This window comes from Plectropomus leopardus, chromosome 8 (assembly GCF_026936395.1).
Source record: "Plectropomus leopardus strain MGB_pleo_1.0 chromosome 8, ASM2693639v1, whole genome shotgun sequence".
In the NCBI taxonomy this organism is placed as follows: Eukaryota; Metazoa; Chordata; class Actinopteri; order Perciformes; family Serranidae; genus Plectropomus; species Plectropomus leopardus.
In genome coordinates, this window is record NC_142183.1 from 5,650,335 (window position 1) to 5,676,444 (window position 26,110).

A 26,110-nucleotide genomic window follows, 5' to 3' on the forward strand; every position below is an offset into this window, starting at 1 on the left:
TTTTTTTCTTTTTTGGCTTACAGGAGGCCTACATAAAATGCCTACATTTTGTATTATTTTACTAACGATTATTTTTTTTTTTTTAGGAAGCTAAAGTATGTATATAGTATATAAATAATATTTTTTTTGATGATATTCAAAGAAAAAAGACTTAATGATGATTTTTATTGAAATATACCCTCCAAACCTGGAGGTTATTTAAAAAAATGTTTGGCAATTTTTTAAGTAAAAAATTTTGGTGTTATTCTTCTTAGAACGTTTTAGGTGATTCTTTAAAAAAAGAAATGTCCCTTTTATTTGTTATGGCTATTTTCAAAGAAAAAAATGCATTTAATTTTTTTTCATGGAAAAATTACACCACTTATCACAGCTAGAAACTTTAAAAACAGAAATTATCATAGGATTTTAAATTTCTGGCAGTCAATGAACACATCATGTTTTGTTATTATACAAGTTTGTCACAGTTTTCCAGTACTTTTCCAGGCCTTGAAATTGCTATTAAATTCAGCGCAGCGACTTTTCAGATTCATCATGACCGTACAAACCCTTTTGTGTGAACATGCTGTTCTAGATTTAATGCTTTTATTGGATCCTGTTGAGTTTGTGCATCAAGACGCTCCTACAGGTCGACTCGAGCTTTGTCCTTTGTCCTTGGCAGATGCTTTTAGCTGCGTTTTTGTTTTGTCTACATTCAGTCTTCCGCTTTTAGTTCAACACTGGAAATTCTTCTGCTAGACTTGAGTTTTTTTCCCCTCACACATAGACGGATGTAGACATGCACATTTACCCATTAACCGTGTCCTCCATTAGCTTGTGCGCTTTATTATGAATACAGTAGTGCTCCTTATTCATGCAGCACTGAACCTAAAATAGACCAAAGGACTTCGGAGTATGAAATTGAGGCCAAGTGTCCCCTAAAAATACCCTCCATATTGTTTACAAGTCAGAGATGGCAGTGACCTGCCAAAAGACTCCACTTTCATGCTCAGTGCAAAGCCAACTCCGTTTTTATGTGAGCGGCCTATTTTGTCTGGGGTGGAGGTTGTGTGGGTTTCCCAGTATACTCTGGTCTGCGGCGATGAGAACTTTGTGGCTGTGTGAATATAGTGTCGATAAAGCTTGAGGAATGACCTTTAACCAGAAGGTCGCTGTGCAGAAACATTGCAGGACCAGAGGTCTGCACCAGTGCTTTTAAAGGGATAGTTTGGATTTTTTAAAGTGGGGTTGTATGGGTTTCTTAGTCATTGTATTACATGCTGTACCTCCTTTTTATTTAAATCACATGTCCCTTTTTTTAAAAAAAAAAAAAAAAAATCATTCGAAGTCCTCTCTCTAAATTCAGACATTTTTTGCAGGTCCTTGAATGAGTGTTTTTTATTCCTGCTGCTTCGATCAGCTTCTTAGTTTGTGGTATCGTGTGACTTAGTGTAACCCATTTAAATGCCAAAGTCAAACAGTAACATAAGCAAAATAACTGTTAAAGGCAATTTTAGACCCGCAGCTCCTGTTTTCAATTATGTTACATTCTGCTTTTTTCATTTACAGCCATCAAACATTATAATATGCTTCCAACTGAGCTAAAAACAGGCACAGACCATCAGACTTTCTCCCGTGGTGTCAAAAAATGGATATTGAGTAACCATGAGCCAGGTTTTATGAATGTGTTGGTATGTTGATGTGTTTGTATCTGTTTGCATTGTCTATTGTAATGCAGTGTTTTTTATTAAATGTTTTTTACTGTGAGGTATTTGTCTTGTTTGTACCTGCAGATGTAAACTAGCTAATAGCTAAATCTCTCATGAATCCTCTCTTTTCTTTTTGAGATTAATGTTTTGTTATGCATGGTCTTTGTTTAAATAAAGACATGTAAATTACTTTTTTCTCAAAGGAGTCTAAGAGTGATATAACGGCTTCAGTTTCCTGTTGGAAATCTCTGTCTGACATTAAGGTAAAGCAGAGTAATTATTCCAAATGTAACATTTGCTGAAACTGATATTGAATTTGATTTCATTAGCAGGACATTGTTTAGCTTATATGTCAGGCTTCTACTTGGGGTGTGCCAACTGATATGTGCTGTATAACACAGTGACCACTTCAGAAGATCCTAATACTCCCTTTAAACTGATATGGAGTTAATATATTAAGGGGATGTAGTGCACAGCAAGTACCACCAGAGGTCAGCCTGTGCTGTTGGAAAAGGAAGCTGAGCTAAGAAAAATAGTAACTTCATGTGGTGGGGATAACGTTACAGGAGTAGTCACATGCTGGCCGATGGCAGAGAGAGGAAAAACAGCATATTTTCACATGCAACTCAGTGAATTAAGGCTTCAGTTTGATCATACCATAAGTCGTTATTGTTGGAGAAGTGGCTAACAAAGATGATTTTGGTGAGATTTATTTTGTTCAAAGAAACTGTCTTTTAAGATGGCAAGTCAGGGAAGATTGTCTTGGTTTGGTGAGAGCAACTTGATCTCATATAAGGAAGGAAAGTAATGAAAATAGTTGTAGTAATATATTCATTCTTGACATTTTGAGTTTATTAGACTAAAAAAAAAAGCTAAGAGAGCTTATGGAAGACAGCAAACTCGCTGCTCTGTGAAATGTCAGGATGGAAAAACAGATATTATTTTATTTTTATTTTACCCTTATTTAACCAGAAAAATATCTTGTAATAAAAAAATATCTATTTTTTTTAAGAGTGTCCTGGCCAAGACAGGCAGCAACTAGGTCTGGACTTCAAAATAATATTGCAGTATTTTTTTCAATATATCCAGATACACAGTTGAAAACACACTAGGAATAAGTACCTCATACAACCCCACATCAAAAAAAAAAAAAAAAAAAAAATCAGAACCATCCTTTTAATAGTTCTGTAAGAATTTGGGATCCTTTTGAAGAGAGAATCTGAAGCGTTTCAGCTGATTTGTGTGTAATTCGCTCGAGTCGGACACAAACTATCTGCATCAGTTGAAAGAGATGCCTTTTTCCCCAGGAGCAAAGCTCTGAATTCTTCTCTCCTTGCTCAACTGTTATTCCTTGTGTCTCAGAGTGGAATGTGCTCTGGGAAGTTTTCAACACCTCTGAGACCGAGCAGGAAGAAGGAGGCATTCTGACTTTCTGCAGCAGAAAGCCTCGCTCGCATCCGCTCGGCTACAGCCCCACAAACAAAGACCGTTCTGTTTGTGAGGAGGAGTACAAGAATTTTACAGAGTACGCTGCTGGCTGACTCACATTATGTGATCACACAGTTTTGATTACGCCTCAGTCTTTGTGTAGTGCCTTTTGAAATGGACTTAAGATTCAGTCTTGAGATGGAAACAAAAACGACGTCGTGCTTTAAACCGAAGTCGCTGTTTCTTTATGTCCTGAGTGACAGCAGACCTATGGAGAAAAGCTTTTCCTGTGCATACTCCCTCTGTGCGCTGTGCTACTGTAAGGCCATGATAGGGGTAGCGGAGTGGAAACACTTAGGCAGCGATTTTGGTTTGGAGCTCGGGTAGAATCTGTGCCAATTTAACAAGGCCTCCGGCAGAAGGGAGAGCGAGGGAAAGGGGAAAGAGAGGGCGGGGTGGAGGTGGGAGACGGGGGGGGGTTGGGCATTTAAATAGAAACAGCCTCTCAGACATGTATTTTTTTTCAACAGTTCTCATCATTTTCTTACTGCAAAAGGTGATGATATCTCAAAATTAGACTGCAGACTCAGAAATGCTTTTTAAATTCAACCCTAAAAAGGCCCCTTTTCAATATATATTAGAAAGACGACATTTTATTTGGGGTTTTTGAGGACGTTTTTTTTTTTGGCATTGTTTTTCACAAACTTTGCTCATGGTCTCATTAAAATAATTACAGACTAATTTTAATCATAATCCCCTCATGGCATTTGATCCAGCCTAGTGTGTGATCTTTTTATCGTGTGGAGGCATCACTGAACTGTAATGGCTACCATCTGCCCAATATTGTTGATGGTGCACGCTTGTCAAAGTCACTATTTCTCAAGTTGTTAAGTGTGTGTGGGCGCTGTCCTGAGGGAAGTGAGGACTACATGGGGAACATAAGAGTTTGTCTAAAAAGCGCTGCGAGTTTTAGCATAAATTAAAAAAAAAAAATGACTTTAATTGATGCGTTGACTGTAGCCCATCACTGCTTAGTCAGTCCTCAACCTCAACTTTTATATTTTGATATTTCTTGTTAGCAAAAGTAAACCTCTCTCTTCATTGTGCTTCAGTATGTCCATTTACATTTCTGTTTATATTTTAGTCCCAGATGCAGAAATAAACTGCTTTCCCATATTGTCAATGTGAAATCCCACGAATAAGTCATGTAAGGTCACAGCCATCACTCAGACAGAAGTGCTAGAAATATTTTTAGAAATAGGTTAAAGGGATAGTTTGGATTCTTTTAAATTGGGATTGTAAGAGGTACTTATTGATTTGGGTGGGCAATATATATAATATATTTTAGGTATCGCGGTTTGTTGCGATGTATAACATAACTATATTGCAAGCATCAAGTATAAGTTGTCATGTTGTTATTTTAAGCAACCAGAATTTTGGTTCTTTCGCTTTCTTCTCAGGCTCTCTGCCTCTTACAAACACACACAAAAAGCAGAGCTTTTGCAGAGCTCCAGACCCTGACTATTTAGTCACATTTTGCAACCATACAGCAACACTGCAATTTGCAAAAACTATTAATATATGAACTGCTGTTAGTTTGTTTCCAGTGAATTAATCAAGTTTAACAGCCCTGCAGTAACAGCCTGATGTAATGAGCAGTAGTGGTGTTAGTGTGAGCCGGTGAAGAATGTGTTTGCATTTGCAGAGCTCTGAGCGTGATTTTCGAGGTTGATAATTGATCTGGTGATCTGTTCACAGCTGATCAGATCACATCAATGGATGAGAGCAGCTGTTTGCAGATGTATGTCAGTGAAAGCAAAGTTTTAGAGCCAGCAGAATGAACGGTTTGTTTGACTTTCAGTGCGCCTAAAGTTTCGTTGTGCCGTTTCTACCCTGAGTGCGCTATAAATTACCAAACATATATGTAGTCCAATAACACTCCTAATAAACAGCCCAGTTCCAAAAATGAATTTGTGGCAATGGATAATTTAGTTGTGGCAGCCCGCCACAAATAAATGATTGTGTGGAAAACCCTGCTTTTAAATGCCGAAGTCACTGAGTACCATAAACAAAATACCTGATTGAGGCAGCTGTAGACAGGAAGCTCCTGTTTTTAGAGATCTAGAATTACTGTTTTTCTTAATGGAGTCTGGCCTTGAAGAGAGCAACATAATGACTTCAGTTCCCTGTCGGAAATCGCTGTCACTTAAAGTTATACTTACCATTTAGGGTTGGTTTTTTTTGTCTGTTTTTAAGTGGCTACAATACGTTTTCTTGCTGCTCCATCCACAGCAGTACAGTGTTTAGCCTCTGTGGCGGCCCTCCTGCTTGCTTCTCTAAACACCACTTCTAAAGATCTGAACCATCCCTTTAAATAAAGGGATGGGGTTTTGGGATTGCAGCTTTTGATTGAATCTAAATTCCGTATTAAATCGGCCTATCAAATCAGAATCCTTTGGACTCCTTTGTGAACTGATTAGCTTATAATTAAGTTGCAAAAGTTACAAATAACTTTTATATTTAAGAACTAAACCTCAAAAGACATTGAAAGAACTGAAATTCTGGCAGAGGATGTCGTTCTCCATCTCTCTCCTCTTATTTCCTGTCCCTGCTTTTCTGTTGGATATCAAATAAAGGCATACAATGCCTCTAAAAAATAATTATATATATGTACATAGAAAACCTAAAGAGGAGTTAAAAGACTTGATCAGACTCTTTATCTCTTATCCAACCTGGCCATTTGACAAACTATCTGAGCGCCGTCCTATAGAGGTAAAAGGCATGTGTTAAGATCTGAGATAATCAGCCCGAGCCGAATATTGCCACTCAAATCTCTCCTCCTGCGTGGAAGCATGTCGTGACTAATCCGCGAGTATGTGAGGAGGTAGATGACAATGATACAGCCCAGTTTAAAGGAAACACAAAGCAAAACCCTGAGCAAGCTGTACTTAGGATTCTGACTGAAAAGCCAACATGAGCGAGGGATGAGGAAGGATGGAGAAGGCATGGATCTGACAACTGCAGTGCCAGGAGTTATAATAATATAGTATCAGTGTGTGGAGCCGTGAAAGATAATAGCTCCCCTTAAACAGCCACATTCCTGCTTTGCAGTGTTATAGCAGCTTCAATTAGAATGATTTCCGCTATCATAAAATACGTTATTGTTTTTCATTCTTTTTCAATTTGATGCAAAGGCTCCTCCAGTTGGTCACAGGGCACTTGGCATGCGTTTGGGGGGAGGGGGGTATACCAGCAAGAAACCTGGAAAAAGGCCACAGATATACACACACAGAAACACACATAAAAGCCCCTCTTAGTTATGAATCACAGCTGTAATTAAGACGGTTTATTCCTGGCTCCGTCTGAGGAATGTTGCAGGAGCGTGTGGCCGCTCTAAGAAGACACTCATCCTGTGAGGCATTTTGATGCGGCCTTTACTCATTTCCTTCCTAAGATGACACATAAGTGTTTTTTTAACCCAAAAGTAATCAGCAGGTCTCATTCCATACACTAGAACCATAAAGTGTCCTTCAGCCTAATCCCATTGGAGAACACTTTTGAGTTACAGTTAAGATCTTTTATGAAGTTCCCATCTGGAACCCTTTCAGAGGTTTCTATGTTGAACCCAACATAAACGGTTATACACAGCGCTAGAGAACCCCTCTATGGTGAAACGGTTTCACCCAAAACCCTCTCTTACCTCCTCTGTGCCGACATTGTATGAGTTTCATTGTGGTCTAATTTTGAACCATTTGGAGCATTTTAGCCAAAAATAAACTGATTACGCAGACTTTTTACTTCCGTCTTTACTCCCGTCAGCAAATTGGTCATGTGAACGCAGCCTTCTTTATGACGTGGGTTTTTACGCAAATTCAGTGTTTTTTATAGGTATATACACGAACAGCGCTTGAGAACAGCCTGCTACTGGAGGTCCTTTACCATTCAACAGTCCAGTAGCACCAAAGACAAAAAGGCCATGAAATGTAAAAGTAAAGTTAACTGATTAAGGGGATACACATATACATTTGTAAATACCATTGAAACATTTATTAACCTTTGAATATTTGAGGCTGAGGATATTTTAATACCTGTGCATTCAACAAGAACCCTTCCAAAAAGGGTTCTCAGTTAAACCCTTAATATTCCACAGAACCCTTGAATAACCCTTTCTTATGAAACATCATTTCAGCTCTTCAGAGAGAACCCTTCAGGGACCCTTATTTCTAAGAGAGTATATAGATAAGTCAATACAAATTCCAGGTCTATTGTACAATCAAAGCTACACTTTCAGGAAATTCTGAGACTGTGGGGTGGGTCTGTGTTTTTGTTTCCTGTATTTGCGACTCTTTTTGAGGGAGGGTAGCCCACCCTGCCACTTGAACCACATCTTCCACCTCCACTCTGCCCGCCGTGAATGGAGCTTTCTTTACGCAGCCCAAGAGACAGAGCTGATTTACCACCAATGATCACAAATGAAAAGAGCAGCCCTGTTTAAAGCATGCGCCCTCCTCCTCCACCTCTCTGAGCGGCCCCTTTGTCCCGAGGCCCGCGGGTGAATCCGACACAGGGCACGGTCCTTCCTCCGCAAAAAGGTCAACAAAACTCTTAACATCTCCCTGGATGTGTATACTTTCTTTTTGGTCAAATGTGAGACCTCGCCAGAGGGACCACGAGATCATCTGGCCGACTGACAACACAAACACAGTCGTAAAGCAGCGAGGACGGTTTATTTCTTCTGGCCTGAGGAATGCTCCCCGAAGAGAGACGAAGATGGCTCTGCTTTCTGACTCCCCAGTAAATGACATTTTGCAGCATCATGTAAACGGTTGAATGTTTAGTTGTAAGAACGCAGATGACTTTAACTTAACTATGAAATAAAACTGAAAGTTTTACGAGAGAAAGATGCCAAGAACAGTTTTTTGATCAGGAAGGGGAAAGAGCTCTGAGGCATTCTTTGAGCCACGAAATTAAAAATCTTTATTTACTGCTTTAAAACCAATTCCAGCATGTTTTGGCCAAAGAGACTAAATTCAGGGTTCATACACATTTTTCCGAATACATTTCCATGACCTTGAGGCAAATTTTCAAGACCGTACATTCTCTGTATCTACCATCGATACTCCTCGTTTGTTCTTTTTTATTACTATGCAATAGCTCTTTAAAATATATATAATTAAAAAAAACCCTGAATATTTATGTATAATATAGGGACTGTTTGTTATTTATGAGTGGGGAGGGGTGCTGCAAAAATGGAGGAGGTTGTCAAATTATTTCTTAAGCACTGGTGAGGGACTTAAATTTTTTTAAATTTCCAAAATCCTCAGGCCTGCCGGTCTGGAAGGCATAAAGCAGCTTGTCTGTGTTAATCAATTTCAGGAAAGGGGAGAGAAAGAGAAAGTTTCTTTAAACAAAAAAAAGATTAAAAATACACCTTTTTACTTAAAAAACATCTGATGATTTTTAGGGGGAAAAAAATCATTTTTTTAAATTACAAAAAAAAATTAAATTCTGGACATTATGATTTTATTTTTTTTATTTTTTTTGTCTTTCCAAAGCATTTTTTCTTTTGAAAATTTGGGCATTTGACACCATACATCACAGTCAGAAACTGACAGAAATAATTGTTGGATATTTGTGATGGTCCTTGAACACATTATGTGTTATCATACAGTCATTCCATGGCTTTTCCAAAACTTTCAGGGTATATTTAGTTTTCTAAAACTTTTCCAGACCTGGAAATAGCTATTTGCAATTCTATGAGTTTTCTAATATTTTTATGAGCACATGAACCCTGTAAGCTGCTCCACACTAAACCAGAAAGAGCAATTCTGCTACAAAGCATAATAAAAAGTCCTCTCTGTCTTCTCTTTTTAGTATTGATTGTCTCCGTGCCTCGATGCCTGAGTAACGAGAGCAAGGACAACATATTTAATTAGCTTAACTCCCCCTTTCTTGAAATTGGCTTACACAGACAAGCTGATTTATGTCCATATTCGTGTACGAGTTGTCGTCTGTGAGGCTGCATGTCGAGCCTCACTTTGGATGAGCTGAAGACCATAATCCTCGCTGAATACTGTAATTTACCACCGTGCAGCCTGACAGCCGGGCAAATTACAGGTCTACCGTGTCTGTATCTGTAACACCTTGGGTGCTCCACTGCGGTAACGCGACTCTGAGCATGGCGGACGAACTGGCTGGCCTCTCTCCTCCTGAGGTGATGCCCTTTGGTATGTGGCATGCCCCTGCCACATTTTTATAGGCTTTTTTTAAAAATTCTTTTTTGGCTGTAGTACAGAGCACCACCTGCCATTTTTTTGCTTTAATTGAAGGGTATTTTAATTATGTCTTAATTTAACTGTAGCTGGCATGAATGCAGTGGAATTCCTGTCTGGTTCTGCTGAAGCAGTAAAGGCTTTAAAGGGTTTTTTTATACCCCACTACCTTTTGACCTGCATGCCAAGGATGACTTTACCTGATTTCACAGCATGTTGCCACACCTCTCCTCGTGCTGAAACTCTTGTCTGGACATTTCAGAGAAATCCTTCTAAAATGGTTCCAGACCTTCCTGGCTCTGTACGTTGGTAGCAGATAATGGCTTGTTTGACTGACATGCTTGACTTAGTAGTTCCTTGTGCAGGTGAATGGAAACATGTGCTGGTTGGGCTAAATAAGGTCGCCGGGAGGTCAGCCAGTGTAATGATGAACAAAAACACGGGCAGGGTCTGAGGAAATGTGATCCTGTGAGGGGCAGGAAACTCCCAGCACTGAGAGCAGACTGCATACGTACTGACCCAAGAGATGTATCTTCAGAAACAAATTGTTTTTTTACTTTACAAGCAGGCATTTTTTAGGTAACAGGTTTTTTTTTTAAAAAAAATAAAAAAATCATGGTATTTAGGATCATGGTACATATTTCTCTCTCTGTCTCTCTCTCTCTCTCTCTCTCTCTCCATACATATATATATATATATATATATATATATAGTGCTGCAAGGATGATGTCTTTTGTCAGCCGACACATATCTTACACCTTTTATGTTTTTCTAAATGCAATCGTCAGGAGTATAATGATAGGTTATAAAGAAAATACAGTGTGTTGGGACTGGTTAAGGAGTCGGTTCTGGATGTTAGCTCATGATAACTGGAAAGATGAACTGACGGGAAGTTGAGTGGATCAGTCTAACCTATGTAACGGCAGCAACAGAAAGCTTGCAGATTTTTCTAATGTTAACTTTGAATTAATGGTTTCATAGACTAAATAAAGCTTGGTTGTTCAATAAAAGAATTTGTTTTCTATTGTTGGCCAATTTACAATCCGATTCTTACTTTATTATGCGAGTACTCTAAAATAATTTAATGCAAGTATTTGAATATGGAAGTTACTTAATATGCCCATTCCTAGTCCGTGCTATTTATGAACCGATGGTCCTGTCTGATCTGTGTATTACCGGCTTAACAATCTGTTATTTCAGTTCTCTTTTGGAATTTCTTCACATAGATGAAATTTCCAGTCATCTGTGCAGCTGCAAGAAGCTCCATGATATACAGTTACAACTCTCTTAGAGAGGCATCCATTATGGGATACAGTGAGTGAAGGCACACACATGTGACCAGGTGCGCAGCATGATGACTCAAGTCTCTTGTCACAACTTAATGAGCTCCTGTCACTCAAACTCATATAGACAGAGACTTTTTTTGTTTGGTAGTTTAAAAAAACCCACACAATTTCAGGTGTGTCTTGCATGGACGATCATGGTATTGATGTTTTATTTTATGTGCAGGCGGTTTGATGGATTTATCAGAGTGCAGCGCTAAAGGTGAGCCGTGCTGTAAGAGACTTTCCTGCAGAGGAAGAGAGAGAGAGATTAAATTCATGATGAAGACATCATCTCGTATGCACAAAATCAGCACAGTTGGCATTGAGAAGACCAATGTTCTCATACCTCAGATCAGTCATTAAAAAAATGCTTCCCATCCCGGTGTGACTAGGGAAAAGAGGTTAAAAAAAAACTTAACAATATTATGACCCCCATGCATTTCTAAAGTTCATTCATGCCAACTGCACGAATGAATAAATTATCTGGAAAACTTATCATCCTGTCATTCAATGCTTGTGCACTGTGCTGTACAAAAATGATGCAGAATTTGTGGTGGTGGGTTGATTTCTGGTTTTGACTGTCTAGCGTAGAAGCTTTAACTGCTTTGCAAACCAGCTGAAGTGACATTTGTCTTTATGACAAGTTCTGAAAAATTTAGTCCACATCAGCAACCTGTGCTGACAGCATCCCAACACTAAATCCAGCTTGTATTGCTTTAGTAATAAGCAATATGGCAACCTGATTAACATATAATCTGGAGCAACTTAATGTCTGATGAGCTGTTAGCCAAGCACAGGCAACGTGATGATTTTAGATTTCTGTAGAGGTCAGAGGGGGAAGAGCAGCGCATGTTGTGTTTGTTTACTGTGAAGTTCATGTGTTTTTTGGGGTGACAAGCAGAGTTGGGTTTATTTCCAGTCACATGTACAAAGTTTAAGCAGTTTGATGTCACAGTGGCTGAATTGGCATTTGTCATTAAGATATGATCTGGCTAAATTAAAAAGTAGCCTTCACTAGTAACCCGTGGCAACAGTGTTAAGGCGCTAAATCCAGCTTGTTTGTTTTCTAGAAAGTATGTTTTTTGGGGGGGTGACGAGAGTGCAGCTAGTCTCAAAGAAACATTTGGGATTTTTGCGTGATGCCCTGTTTCTTTTTTTCCTGTCGCTTGCTTTGAAAGTGCTGCAATGGACAAGGAACAGCTGATTGGTGAGGTTATAATGAGGGAGTGTCTGTACATTACCTGAAGGGATGCACAATAATATTGGCACATTGGCATCGGTCAACATGCTGATTTCTGCCAACATGACAAACCGATACATTGATCTGTTTTTGTTTTATAATTGACAAAGAGAGCATGTACAAAACATCAACCTTAAGTTGAAGTATTTTTCTTATTTTGCACAATGAATGAATATTAAATGCATTAGAAAGCATTATATTTCATGTCTCCGTCTGCTGGTGGGTTATCACAATAAGAGTATTCATAATATGATGTTAATTATGCTACGGAAGAAAAATGATAAAATTACTAAAATTAAGTGGGAAAAAAAGAGGATATATCGATATCAGCATTGGTTTTCGAGTTGTTATATACTAAAATATCGGGTATTGGCAAAAAATCCAATATTAAATTATTAAAATTAAGGTGGCAGCTGACTTGAGAGAGATCCTAAAAATGTTTAAATAAGGTTTCAAATCCCGCAGTGATGCAGAGTGAAAGAAAACAGAAAAAAACTCTTCTTCTGAGCTATCATAACTCTCCGCTCTCCCTCCCTCTCATTCAGTAGGTGACAAATATTGCACGAGCATGCAGCTCATTCTGTTAATGTCCTGTCACGTCTGAAATGAGTAACACCAGCGTAAAAGTCACCTACATCTGAATGACAAAATGCTGTCACTTTAACAGATAGATGCTGCGTTGTATTCAATATTTGAAAAAGGCTTTAATGTGTCACATGTATTCCTGTCTGCCCCACCCTGCAGCCCGTCAGCTCTGTTCAGTCGCACCACAACAGGTTTAACTGGAAACCTTTTTCACATCCTGTTTGAAATCCAGCGAGAGGCGTGTTTGGGCAGGAGTGTTTTTCATGTGCTCTGCCTCCAGCCTCACATAAATTAATTGTTAAAGTGTAATCATTTCAGTGTCTCGCCTGGTGGTCGTTTAGTAACGGCAGGAAATACACACTGCACATAAAATGTAGCTGCTAATCTCAAATGATTTTCTCCTGCATCGGTTATCTTTGCACAGTTGAATCAGTGCCCCATTAGAGTCAAAGCTTTGTCTTTTCTCACTTGTGAATAAGCCACATTTATCCAAGATAAAATAGAAAGTGTTATCTGCATTCGTCTGTAGGAGTAGAAATTAGAGAGTAATCAAACGAGGAGCCGTATTTTTCAAAGATTAACTAGCAGCACTCTTTTCAAAGGCCTGTTGTTTGCGGACCGTTGGAGCCGACTCTCATCCACATACTTGTGTTTAGGAGGTTGGCGCGCTCATGTTTTTTGGAGCCGGGAACACTGCAGCTGTCGAACAGACGTTTGTCGAGCGCGGGTTTACTTGAGAGCCTGAGAGGGCAGCGAGGGCTTGGGTTTCTGTTTTCTTTATGGATCAGATGACCTGAGATGGTGTCTCGCAAAGAACGTGCCGAATCAGAGCCGCTGCCACTCCGAAAATCCCGGCTGATGAGCTCGGACCTCTAATTTCTGAACACGCATGCACACACGCTGCCTCGTTTGTCATCTGAAAAATTAATCTAGAAGGCAAACAGTCCCTCTTTTGTACGCGGGGCTCTGTCTCCTGTGGCTGGTTTCCAGTTCTGTAACGAGCAGCAGCTGGCTCAGAGGCCTGTACTCGGGAGCTGCATCCCTCACCCCGATGAATGTGTCATTTGTTGCTTGTTTAGCAGTCGCTTTTGTTCAGACCATCCTCTCTCTCTCGCTCTCACACACACACATAAATAGCCCGAACGCACACAATACTCAGCTACAGTTTGCCACTTATAATGGTGCAAAACCGAGACCCTCATGACTGGGTTTGGAAAGAAAGAAAATGGTTCTTGGACGGCGTTTGAACGTTTGTAGCCAATGCAAGTTCTTGCATTCTTGTGTAGTTCTTAATAGTAGTTCCTGTTACACCACAGTCATCAAATGCAGGTTGGACATCTTTCCCTCTGTGGTTGTTTTAGTGCTTTATCTGCAGGAGTGGGGCAGTAATAATGCCATGACTTCACAGTTGACATCCAAGCCGTATGAAGTGATGTCTGCTGATGACTAAAGTGGAAATTATAGGTCATCTTCCACCATGTGTGCAACTGAAAGAAGAGGTCTTTGTGTGTCTGTGCTGACAGGAGGCCCCTTCTTGTTCTGGTCTTTATTTCTTGCCTGTAGAGTCGGGCTGCAGCTAATGATTATTTTCACTGTGAATTGATGAGGAGACTTTTTTTTAATTAATTCGTTTGTTTGGTTTAAAAATGTCAGAAAATGTCGGTTTTCAAAATAGTCCGTAATAAATTCACGTCTTGTCTTGTCCATAACCCAAAGATATTCAGTTTACTGAATATCATTGTGATGGTGATTAATAATTGACAACTAATCAATTAATGGAGAAATTGTTGAAGCTCGACTATAGAATATGCATGAGCAAGTTAGTTTGGCCTATGACCCATTCACGAACATGGAGGGGCGGGCTTTATGACCTATACTGCAGACAGACACTAGGGGGCGATCCAGACCGAACAGATACACTAACTGTCATGTTGTCCATCTTTATATACAGTCCATGGTTGGGACGGCAGCCGGTATTAGTGGTAATTGCCAAATTAGCGGCACCGCTAGCTAACTAGCTCCCATTAAACTGAAGAGTAGTAACCCATTTCCCTAAATGTGTTACGAGTCAGAAATATTTCTGCGGTTAACCGGTCAATAGTTGAGATTCCTACTGACTGTACATTGTGGCCATTATTGGGTATTGCAACGTGTGTGTCTCTAGCCCATAAATATTAGTATCTTTGTGCATCTCTCTTCTGCTTTTTTTGGGGGGGGGGTGACTTTATTGTTACTCTCAAAGTAGCATTGTCAGTCGGAAAATGTTATTATTGCCAAACCCCAGTGTAGAAATTCATTATTTTATTTTATTTCATTTATCAAAACAAGTGCTTTTTTCATAGCGGCTGCAGTGAAACGTCTGTCTGCTGCTCCCTCCTCCAGCGCTCCCAGTCACTGTATCTTTATAATTGGTGTGTCAGCGACCGTGGAATGTTAGAGAAACTGTTTATCATAAACTACAGCACAGAAGCCTTTTTTTCTTTTGTTCCCCAGAGAAAATATTCATGATAGAGCAACATCTCCAGATTTGGGCTGTAATGCACACGCTATGTTTTCCTTAGTCCCTCTGCGAATGGAACAAATCAACATCCAGACAAAATACTAAATGTCACACTTTATTGAAGTTACTGGCTGGGTTTAAAGTAGTTTCTTTTCTTTTATGTAGTTGTTTTTTCCCTGTTTGCAGCCTCTTCCACACTCTTAGCCAGTGGGTTTCCTGTCCCAACTGGAACAAACCCAGAATGCCCAAAGAAGGATTTGGTCCAGAAGGAGTAGGAGGACCAGTCAGTGACGGAGTCACACACAGGCGACCTGGGAACCCTTAAAAACCATTTGCACGATTCTTTTTAAACAGATCTATAATATAAATCATAGAAGCTAGAGCATTTATTCTTTTGCAGCAGAAACTTCCGGCATCTGTCTTTCCTGTGATCATGTTCAGGGCTGGGGCGACGCATTGGCGTAATCGATTAATACGTCAATTTATGTAATATACGTCGATGCGTCGCAAGGAGGATGTAAAGCCCGTTTCACACAGCGCGAGTCGGGACCGCGTGAGCAGTTCCAAGCGTTTCGTTTTCAATTTCGGCGCTCATGTTATCAAACTAGGGCATGCACACTGCTCACTGAGCATGTTTTAAAAACCAAATAATGTCCATAGTTCAAACGACTCGACAAACAAACTTTGTATGATGCAATTTTAGTGCTTTTATCAGTCGTTATTGTTTCTTGACCCACATACCCTATTAGCTTCGATTGTAAAGATTTTAGGGACATAAACAAGGTTTCCATGGCCATGAACTTTTTCGAACATGCAATTTGAAATACTGTTTTCCAGGCCTGGAAATGCTTTGGCATTAACAGAAAGTTTTGGATATGCATTGTTGGGGCCAAATTGTGTCCATAAAACCCCCAAAACATGTTGAATGTCACACAAAATACATTGTATTTAAAACCTACTGCTAAGCTGTGTGACTGATGATTGGATCGGTGGTTTTTTATCCCCTAAAAAGGGGATATTCAGGAGGAAAGTAGTCTGGTCTCTTTGCACATGCACCTAGTTGGCGCCAGAAACGTGCAAGTAATGATTGCAAGTGGTCACAGTTTGCTTTTCCTGGGAAGTGCGTGATTACAGGCATATTTACTTTTATCTCTGTAATTGTGGTCGTCAAAATGGGGTAAAATGTTATAGAAAACTTCTGGTAAAGTTTTGAAAATTCATTGGTAAAAATGTGTTGAAGCGCCTGTGTGAAGCATTCGAAGATCCTCCGTGAAATAACATCACAACTAACAAACTACCAATGTAGGAACTGGTGGACCATTTTTATTGCAGAGTTCAAAGGGTTAAACGTAAATTGTAAATGCAAATTTGATGCCTGTGTCGACTGAGGCACTTGTGATCGAGCTTGAAAAGCAGGGGAAGAAAGCGAGTTTGGCCTTTAAGCTAAACAAAAGAGCATCAAGAACCTGACATGAAACAAAAGGCTTTGGACAATAAGAGTGAGAAATCCTTTTGATGGTTGCATGATAGGCTGAAATTTGATCTTTAGTGCTTCAAGTTTGAGCCAGAGGAGTTCGCTGAGAAAACAGGAATGCACATTAGGAACATGTGGTGCCTTCAAGTGTTTTCTGTATCTTTTGATGCAAACCTGAAATAATCCAGCACCAGCTCTTCCCGTGGCCCTGTCAAAATGAAGAATCAGTCAGCTTTTTGGAGCAAAGGTTTTGAATATACACAACGCTGTTAATGGTTTTCAGTTCTGAAAGGTAGAAGAGCTTGAGTGTTTTTACTTACCTTTAGCTACTAAACATGCTCACTGTTGATCTGTCTGGGATAGCGGATCGTGGAGCCGCTGAAAGGGGGCTGAAGGGAGAGTGGAAAATGTGCACAGTCATTGAAAACAAAGACGGACTGAAAGTGGGTTAGGGCCATTGAGTTTTAGTAATGAGTGGGCAATTATATGGTATAATGCAGGAGAATGATACTTTATAGCTTTATTAATTTAAAATGTTTGCACAGCTGTCCCCTTGTCCTGCATTTAACTACCTTTATAGATGTGAATATTCCTGAGAGGAAGAATATTTTTTTAATAGGGAGATTTTGTTTTTACATTTATCTTAGGTTTTTCACAGTTTAGATTCTAAGGGAACACAAATTTAAAAGTCACAACTCTTTTTTTGGCACAAATTATCCTTATAAAATACTTTAGGATTTAACTAAGGGACAGTTCACGTGTAGTGCTGTTTATCATTCAAGATTGTTTTAATGCGAGTTGTCGAGTGTTGGAGATATCAGCTGTAGAGATGTCTTTCTTCTCTCCATTATAATGAAACTACATGGCCACAGCAAGTCAAACCAAAAAAAATCTACTCTGATAAAAAGGAAAAATATGCAGGGTTTTTTTGTTGTTTTTTTTTTAACTTTGGGATGAACAGTCATTTTAAGTCCAACCTAATTGTGTGTTTTATTAGAATTAAAATCAGTTCTTTCCTGATTTTTATTTTCTGCCATGTATCGCAGGATGTATTTACACAGCCAGTGTCTGAGGTGTGAACTTTTATCACCGTGTGAAATATAACGGACGCCTTAAGGACGAAGTAAAAGAAGATTATTGTGAGGCACAGTTAGTGGAGGCGTGCTTATCTTAAACAAACTCAGAAGCAGATGATAAAGAAAACCCATCGCTGCTTGTGTTCACCAGGGTCTGTTGTCCGAAGTGTCAGTACCTGTTTGGGAACTCTCGTTAAGCTCATCAGCTCTGTTATCTGGCTTCCAGGTGCAGTTAGCACCGGGCCTGTGTGGAGTAAGATTTCACAACCTTTCCTGCCCACACAATAGCACTCAGATGAACAGAGCGCTGCCTCGGGCTTGCTGACAGAGTCTGATTCATATTATGTACAGGGAAAAGTTGTGTTATATAATCAAAGCAATCACAGTTAACTGTTAAAGATAAAAGTGCTGGATTTTATAGTTTCTTTTCACAAAATCTCTTAGAGTGGTTTCCTGTCAGTGCATGAAATGTTCAGTCAGTAATAAGATGCAGTAATAAGGTTTAATTACCTCACTTTGAAAAGGTTAATGAGTCTGTGTTCTGCCTGGCACCCAAGTGCAGCTTTGTTAGGGAGAAAAATGCAACTGCTTTTCCCATAGTAGGAGGCCTGTTAGTCTTTAGTATGTCAGTAACACACAGAGAGCCTCTGGTGACATTTTATTCCTGTCCCAGTAACCCCGAGAACCATGGGAACTGTAAATATAAGTATGCAAAATGCTCTCGTTGCCCTCTGGCTACACAAACCACGACCAGATTGTTTTAACATGGAGGGAAGTTCACTTTATACCCATTAGCCAAGGCCATTACAGAGCCATTTTTCCACGTCTCAGAGAGGAATTCCCATTAAAGATCATTCATTAAGACCCACTGTGATAATTTCTTTTTCTCTTTTTGTCAAGATTTCTGAAGGTCCGTGCTGGGAGCATGTAGTAAGATAATAAGTGAGGCACTGGAGAGATATTTTCCAGCACTGATGTGCTACAGGCATGGAAATGATGTCTCTCTTGCTCTTCTCGATTTTACTTAAACAACCTAATTCCCCTGCCACAGATTTGCTCCTGCTGATTAAGCACTAACAACGTATACAGTCAGTGGATCCGTTGAATGACCAATCAACCAAGTGTTGAAAGTAATTATATCATTTCTCATGGTATCTTTTTTAAGGACATAGTTACCATTTCATATGCTATTTCTTCAAGGCTTTTTTCCTATGACTCGTGCTTTTCCTCTTGCACACGTATAGATGCTGTGATACATGGATAGGCAACAGCACAGGTATATATAATATAATTATTATTTCAGTCATGTTTTTACTGAAATCATTGCTGTTTTTATCCTCACACAGGCCCACTCTAAATTATTAATGCTGAAATCGCTTCTGCTTCAGACACGATGTGGTTCACTAATTGCCAAGATTTTGTTTTTCTTAGTTCTTTATGGGCTACACTGATCCCGAACTCCTGCTGATCATGTGTGCTTCCAGCGGCCAGAGGGGTTATGCACTCAATTCCTTTGAAAGGTTTTCCCTTCAACAACATGGCTTTACTTTTAATTATCCTATGCCTTAGGAAATTAAAGGTTGCCTTAACCTAATTATCCAAAGGTTCAAGATCAGCGGATAAATACAGGGTGTGATCTCAAGGTCAGACAGAAGTTAATGACTCAAGGGGTACTACTTGAGGTAGCACTACTCATCATCAGCTGTGATTTCTACAACCATTGCTACTACATCTTTTCATATTTTTACGGCTCTGTGCCAGCGACAGCTTTGGACAAAGACATTATGTTTTCAGGCTGTCCGTCCCTCTGTCTGTCCATCTCATTCTGGTGAATGTCATATCTCAAGAAAGACTTGAAGGGATTTCCCAACTCTGACACAGCTGATTAAATTTTAGCGGTATATAGTCAAGATCACTGTCCCCACTCGTCCGTCTCATCCTGGTGATATTTTATGAAGGTCTTGAGGGAATTTCTTCAAATTTGGCACAAAAGTCTTCTTGGACTCAAGGACAAACTGATTAAGAATTTAGTGGTCAGAGGTCACGGTGACCTCACAAATATGTTTTGGCCATAACTTAAGAATTCAAGCAAAAATGAATAGAATGATGAAGTGACGACATTTTATATCCAAAGGGTCAAATCATAATGTTCATCATAATGTTCTCCACAAACATTTTCTGGCCATTATTCAATGCCATAATATATTTGGACTGATATTGAATTGGCAACACTAATTTTGGGTGTCCATGTTGAAACTGTGCTGATTGTATAGATCTTCTGTGCTGCTGGGTTGTGATGTGAGCGAAGCATAAAGCTTTTAGAATTTGTAGCTTCTTTACAGCAGCATCTATATTTGAAGCATTGTCAACTGTCCTGGCTTCATATGAGTCCGGACAAATATGGACATAAACTAAAACTGTAACTTGACTGGTTCATGGAGGCATACAACCATGAGGCAGTAATTCCAGTTTATACTCTAAACAAGTTATTTTTGAGTCTTTAGATGTCCTCTACATTACTATTATCAACGTGTAATCAGACTCCACTAATGTCCATTTTTTTTCTCTTACAGGATTCCGCAAAATCAGCCTTGATGATCTGCGCAAAGCCTACATCGTCAAGGATGTGCAGCAGTACATCCTCCACAGGCTTGACCAGGAGGAAGCCCTGAGGCAACACCTGACCAAGGAGACTGCCGAGATGCTCAACCAACTCCACATCAAAAGCAGCGGCTGCTTCCTCTACTTGGAGCGAGTGTTAGATGGCGTGGTGGAGAACTTTATCATGCTTCGCGAGATCCGTGACATCCCCGGCACACTCAATGGCCTCTACCTTTGGCTATGCCAGAGACTATTTGTGAGAAAACAGTTTGCCAAAGTCCAGCCCATCCTTAATGTAATCCTGGCAACGTGCAGGCCACTGACGGTCAAGGAACTGTACCATGCAGTCTGGACCAAAAACATGACTCTGACAATGGAAGAGTTTCAGAAAAAGATGGACATTCTCTCCAAGTTGTTGGTCGACGGCCTTGGGAATACTAAAATCCTTTTTCACTACAGTTTTGCAGAGTGGCTACTAGATGTCAAACATTGCACCCAGAAGTACTTGTGCAATGCAGCAGAGGGACACAGGATGTTGGCGATGAGTTATACTTGCCGGGCAAAGCATCTTAAGCCACTCGAAGTGCAGGAATTTGCATTACACCTGGTCAACTCCAATCTGCAGATTGAGCCATTTAATCTGGCTCTTTGGATGGTTTGGAATGGAACTCCTGCTAAAGACTCTCTGACCACCTCCATACCAAAAGAACAGGAGGTCCTACAACTTCTGGTCAAAGCTGGAGCTCATGTAAGCAACGAGGATGACCATGCATCATGTATTGTACAACAGGCCCTGGAAAGAGAGGACTCAATACGGACTTTACTTGACAACGGGGCATCTGTGAACCAGTGTGACTCCAGTGGAAGAACTCTGCTGGCCAACGCTGCATACAGTGGAAACCTTGATGTGGTTAACTTGCTCATATCTAGAGGGGCGAACATGGAGCTGGAAGACAACCATGGACAAACGGCACTTACTCTTGCTGCGAGGCAGGGCCATACCAAAGTGGTCAACTGCTTAATTGGCTGTGAGGCCAACATAAACCACACAGATCATGATGGATGGACAGCCCTGCGCTCAGCAGCCTGGGGTGGACATTCAGAGGTTGTATCTGCTTTGCTTTATGCTGGTGCCAAAGTGGACTGTGCCGATGCTGATGGCAGAACTGCGTTAAGAGCTGCTGCTTGGGGAGGTCATGAAGACATAGTGTTGAATCTTCTTCAGCATGGGGCTGAGGTCAACAAGGCAGACAATGAAGGGCGAACAGCTCTCATTGCTGCAGCATACATGGGACACAGAGAGATCGTTGAGCACCTCTTGGACCATGGGGCCGAAGTTAACCATGAAGATGTGGATGGAAGGACTGCCCTCTCAGTCGCTGCTCTCTGCGTTCCTGCGAGTAAAGGCCATGCTTCTGTCGTGAGCCTTCTGATTGAAAGGGGGGCAGAGGTTGACCACTGTGATAAAGACTGCATGACTCCTCTCCTCGTGGCTGGCTATGAAGGACATGTCGATGTAGTTGATCTGCTCTTGGAAGGTGGGGCTGATGTGGATCACACAGACAACAATGGTCGCACGCCTCTTCTTGCTGCTGCATCAATGGGCCATGCCTCTGTTGTCAACACATTACTCTTCTGGGGTGCTGCCGTTGATAGCATCGACAGTGAGGGAAGGACTGTGCTGAGCATCGCATCTGCTCAGGGTAACGTGGAGGTGGTCAGAACTCTGCTGGACAGAGGTCTGGACGAGAATCACAGGGATGACGCAGGCTGGACCCCGCTACACATGGCTTCATTTGAGGGCCACCGCCAAGTGTGTGATGCCCTCATTGAGCAAGGTGCTCGTTGCACAGAGGTTGATAATGATGGTAGAATACCGCTGATATTAGCTGCACAAGAGGGACATTACGACTGTGTGCAAATTCTTCTGGAAAACAAGTCATGCATTGATGAGAGGGGATATGATGGGAGGAATGCTCTCAGGGTGGCTGCACTGGAAGGCCACAGGGACATTGTTGAACTGCTGCTGAGCCACGGTGCTGATATAGATTACAAAGACGCAGACGGACGCCCAACTCTCTACATATTGGCACTTGAAAATCAGCTGGCCATGACAGAGTATTTCCTTGAAAATGGAGCAAACGTGGAAGCTTGTGACACTGAGGGTAGAACGGCCCTCCACGTGTCCTGCTGGCAAGGGCATGTCGAAATGGTGAGGCTGCTGATTAACTATCATGCTGATGTGAACGCCTGTGACAATGAGAAGCGATCTGCCCTCCAGTCTGCTGCATGGCAAGGACACACAAAAGTTGTGCAATTTTTGATAGAGAATAGCACACATGTGGATCATACATGCAACCAGGGAGCTACAGCACTAGGCATAGCTGCACAAGAGGGCCACATCGATGTTGTGCAAATACTTCTCGAAAACGGTGCTGACCCCAACCACGCCGATCAGTTTGGACGCACAGCAATGAGAGTGGCAGCAAAAGGTGGCCATTCAATGATAATAAAACTTTTGGAAAAGTATGGAGGTACAACTCTAAATGGCTGCAATCCCTCCCCAGTCCACACCATGGAAGAAAAAACACCATTGTCTGTGACTGGTAAAATGCAGTCTCTCACCATTAAATCAAGCAGCTCTGGCAGCACCGGGGCAGGAGATATGCAGTCATCAGGACGTGGTCTACCCAACGGACCTGTCCATGCTTTCAGTTCCCCGTCAGAATCTCCTGATTCCACAGTAGATAGACAGAAGTCCTCTCTCTCCAATAATTCTCTCAAGAGCTCAAAGAACTCATCCTTGAGAACCACATCATCCACGGCCACAGCACAGACAGTGCCGATCGACAGTTTTCACGGACTGACGTTCACAGAACAAATCCAACAACATTCACTGCCTCGCAGCCGGAGCAGACAGTCTATTGTGTCCCCTTCTTCGACCACTAAGTCCATTAGTCAGCAGCCGTCATCTCCATCCAATGACTTTGACTGGTCTCAGTTAAAATCTGGTCTCAAGTCAACAAAGGGAAGTAAGAACGGAAACGGGACTTCAAACAGTAAAGGAGCACTGGGAGACAAGAAAAAGGTCAAGAACAGCGGATCAACCCAAGGTCAGGTTCTGGAGTACGAGATGACGCAGTTCGACAAGAGGATTGCTCTGAACAAATCGGTCGCTAACATTTCAGTGAAGGATCCACATTGCAAGATCATGATTGGTGGTTCAATGCGGCAGGAAAGGGGGCAAAGCCAAGATCAGTTCTTTATCCAGCAGCAGAGCTGCTCTGAGAAGAAGAGGAATGGCATCATGACCAACCCCAACTATCATCTACAGGGTAATCAGGTTTTCCTGAGTAGGGTATCAGTTCCTCGGACTGTACAGAACAGAGGCCACCAGGATGTTCTAGAGAACTACCCCATAGGGGAAACCGAGCTAAGCCTTAAACAAGCCCTGAAACTGCAGATTGAAGGATCAGACCCTGGTTTTAACTACAAAAAGGAGACTCCATTATAGCTGGTAAGAGATGCTTTTCACAATAGTTCTCCAGTATGTGCTCTTGACTTTGGCTTGTCTCTTCATTTACAGTGGCTAACAATGAGGCTGATAACTGACTGTTAGTTGATACTGGATTGCACTCAACAAAACCATCATTATTTGGATTCTATCAAACTTGCATGAAGAATGCCTCAATCTGGTAAGCAGACCTTCTTTCCTCCTAAACAAAACAGTAACCCAAATCATTCCTGTACTATTTCAGATGTCTTGAATGCCATTCGTCATGCAGACATTGGAGGGAATGTGCCAAAGCAACTGTTTTCATCTGCATAAAAAAATACTAGATTTCTTTTTGCCATTAGTGGGAGACCTCAATATAAAACCTAGGGATGATTGTTGATTGCTGCCTAAGGCTTATGTGAACTGATACATCAATGTGCCTACATCTGTTACAGCCTTCTTCACGTATTCATGCAAACTATCATTTTAATTTAATGTAATGCTATTTAATAAGCAGTGTATGCACTTTTAAAAGAGTAAAATGACAGACATGCATTTGTTCTATTCACTTTGTATCCCATCCATGTTTTATCAAAGTAATTGTTTGAGAGAAACATACCAATGCTTTTTTATTATTATTTTATATTATGTTTGTTCTATTTTTTTCCACAATGACAGCAATGTACCGCTTAGTACATTGTCACAAGACCAGAGGACATAACAGTAACTGATGCCATGGTATGAATTCAAGCGCATTGATAGTCTGCCTTTCTAGAGACCCCAGATAATCTGTGTTAACCTTGATCAGTGTGCTAAACCTATGTTGTGTGTAATATGTTAATAGCTATGGCAGTTTACTTCACGAGTATATACAAGCATATTTATTTTTGGAAAAAAGCCACTTTTGCTGCATTTTGTGTTGCATTACGCTCTACCATGGTGCTGTGTTCAGAAGTTGCCTGCAGTTATTTTGGACTCCCGATTTTGTTGGTTTTGTGCGCTTGTGTGTTATTACTAAGAAAGAGGGAGGTGAAAATGTTTAAAAAAAATGTTCATTTTGTCCCTATGGGATTTCTCAATTGCTTGTGTGTTTATTATTTTTTGTGTGCAAAACTATTTAAATAACCCATTGTGTACCGTCAGCAACAGTTTGGTGCTAAATGCAGCGATTTCAAGTGAAAGCAGTGATTTAAAAAAAAATGCATCTGTCCGCAGAGTTACATGTATAACCTACCGCAATGCAAGAAACAAAATCCAAGCTTTGTTTCATTCTTGTCATGTGGTTAATTTCCAGTAATTCCTGCTGGATTTTTCAGGGGCATGGCTCAAAAGGGTTCAGCCATTAAGACAACTCATAGCTGTGAATGATATTGTTTGAAATGCAGAGTTGGTAAAGCCAAAGTAGAAATAACATACTGTAACTCTGTCCCACCTCCTCCCTGTGAGAAGCTTAATATCAGTTCAACAAAACTTAACCCCCTGCGGGAGATGGAGGGGAGGAGGTGCTCGACTGTGACACTGAAGGAACTGAAACATCTGTTTCTCATGAACTGTGCAGAGCTGCGTTAGCGTTTACAGGCTGTGTCATATTTTTGCAGGCTTTTCATATTGTCAACAGTGAGCTATTTTTTGCCAAGAACTAGGATCAGGGTGAGTAGAAACCTATCGCATGCACAAACACTTATAAGCCCTAGTGAAAGCTCTCAGCTCTTCAGTACTACAGTAGCTCAAACGTATGCCATGAAGGGTCAATAGAAGGATTCAAGGCAGGATCGGGTCTAGAAACAGTGTTGGAAAACATACTGTATAGTCTTATTAAGCAGTTATCTCGTTTGTCTTGACTGTGTTTTGTCTGTCATCTTTGATTTGACTGTCAGTGATTGGATTGTAAATAGCTTAACATGTACATTCAACTTTCATTTAAAAAGAATTCCTGTATTATATGAAGTGGAATTTTCTGATGTATATTAAAGTGCTTAATAAACATATTTGCTTTACTGCTGAAAAAGAAATATTTTGCTAAGTGTTCAATTTTGTTAATTCATCCTATTTGTTCTCCCTTTTCGTTCTAAAATAGATAGATTCATTCAAAAGTAAATGAAACTTGCCTCGTACTTCCATGTATTTTTTAATGTTGGCATAGATACAGCCAGTAAAGGGCGCTGACAACAACAAAAGAGGCGACGCTGCAGAGTTCGCAATAATATACGGAGCCTTTGTGGGGGCAGTGTAGCGCAGGCCAAGCGAGTTACAAATGCAGGAAAGTTGTTTTTTTTTAAATTACACAACTTTTAACTCTGCTCTGTAGTGCTATCCAGTGGTGACAGTCAAAACAATGCAAATGTATGGATCTATTTTCTATGTAAAGGGAGTATAAATGAGCCCTGAGGCTTGTGTCAGCACTGATGCTCTATTAACTTTTAAGTTT

General features: G+C 40.6%; 1 protein-coding gene and 1 long non-coding RNA gene across 3 annotated transcripts in view; one reads left to right on the forward strand and one right to left on the reverse strand.

Annotated features, from left to right (window-relative positions):
- Positions 1-25,694, forward strand: part of ankrd50 (ankyrin repeat domain 50) — a 57,561-nt gene extending 31,867 nt beyond the window's left edge. The window contains exons 4-5 of one of the 2 annotated variants that reach the window (XM_042492882.2): positions 20,159-23,703; positions 23,945-25,694. In XM_042492882.2, the coding sequence (XP_042348816.2) occupies positions 20,159-23,700 (3,542 nt within the window). In that variant the 3' untranslated portion in view covers positions 23,701-23,703; positions 23,945-25,694. Of the gene's footprint in view, positions 1-20,158 lie in introns of both variants that reach the window. The other variant, XM_042492881.2, reaches the window with a different exon arrangement.
- Positions 16,084-26,110, reverse strand: part of LOC121947767 (uncharacterized) — a 199,064-nt gene continuing 189,037 nt past the window's right edge. Inside the window, exons 6-7 of the long non-coding RNA XR_006106110.2 lie at positions 16,830-16,898; positions 16,084-16,717 (exon numbers count right to left, since the gene is read on the reverse strand). This is a non-coding gene — a long non-coding RNA (uncharacterized LOC121947767). The remainder of the gene's footprint in view (positions 16,718-16,829; positions 16,899-26,110) is intronic.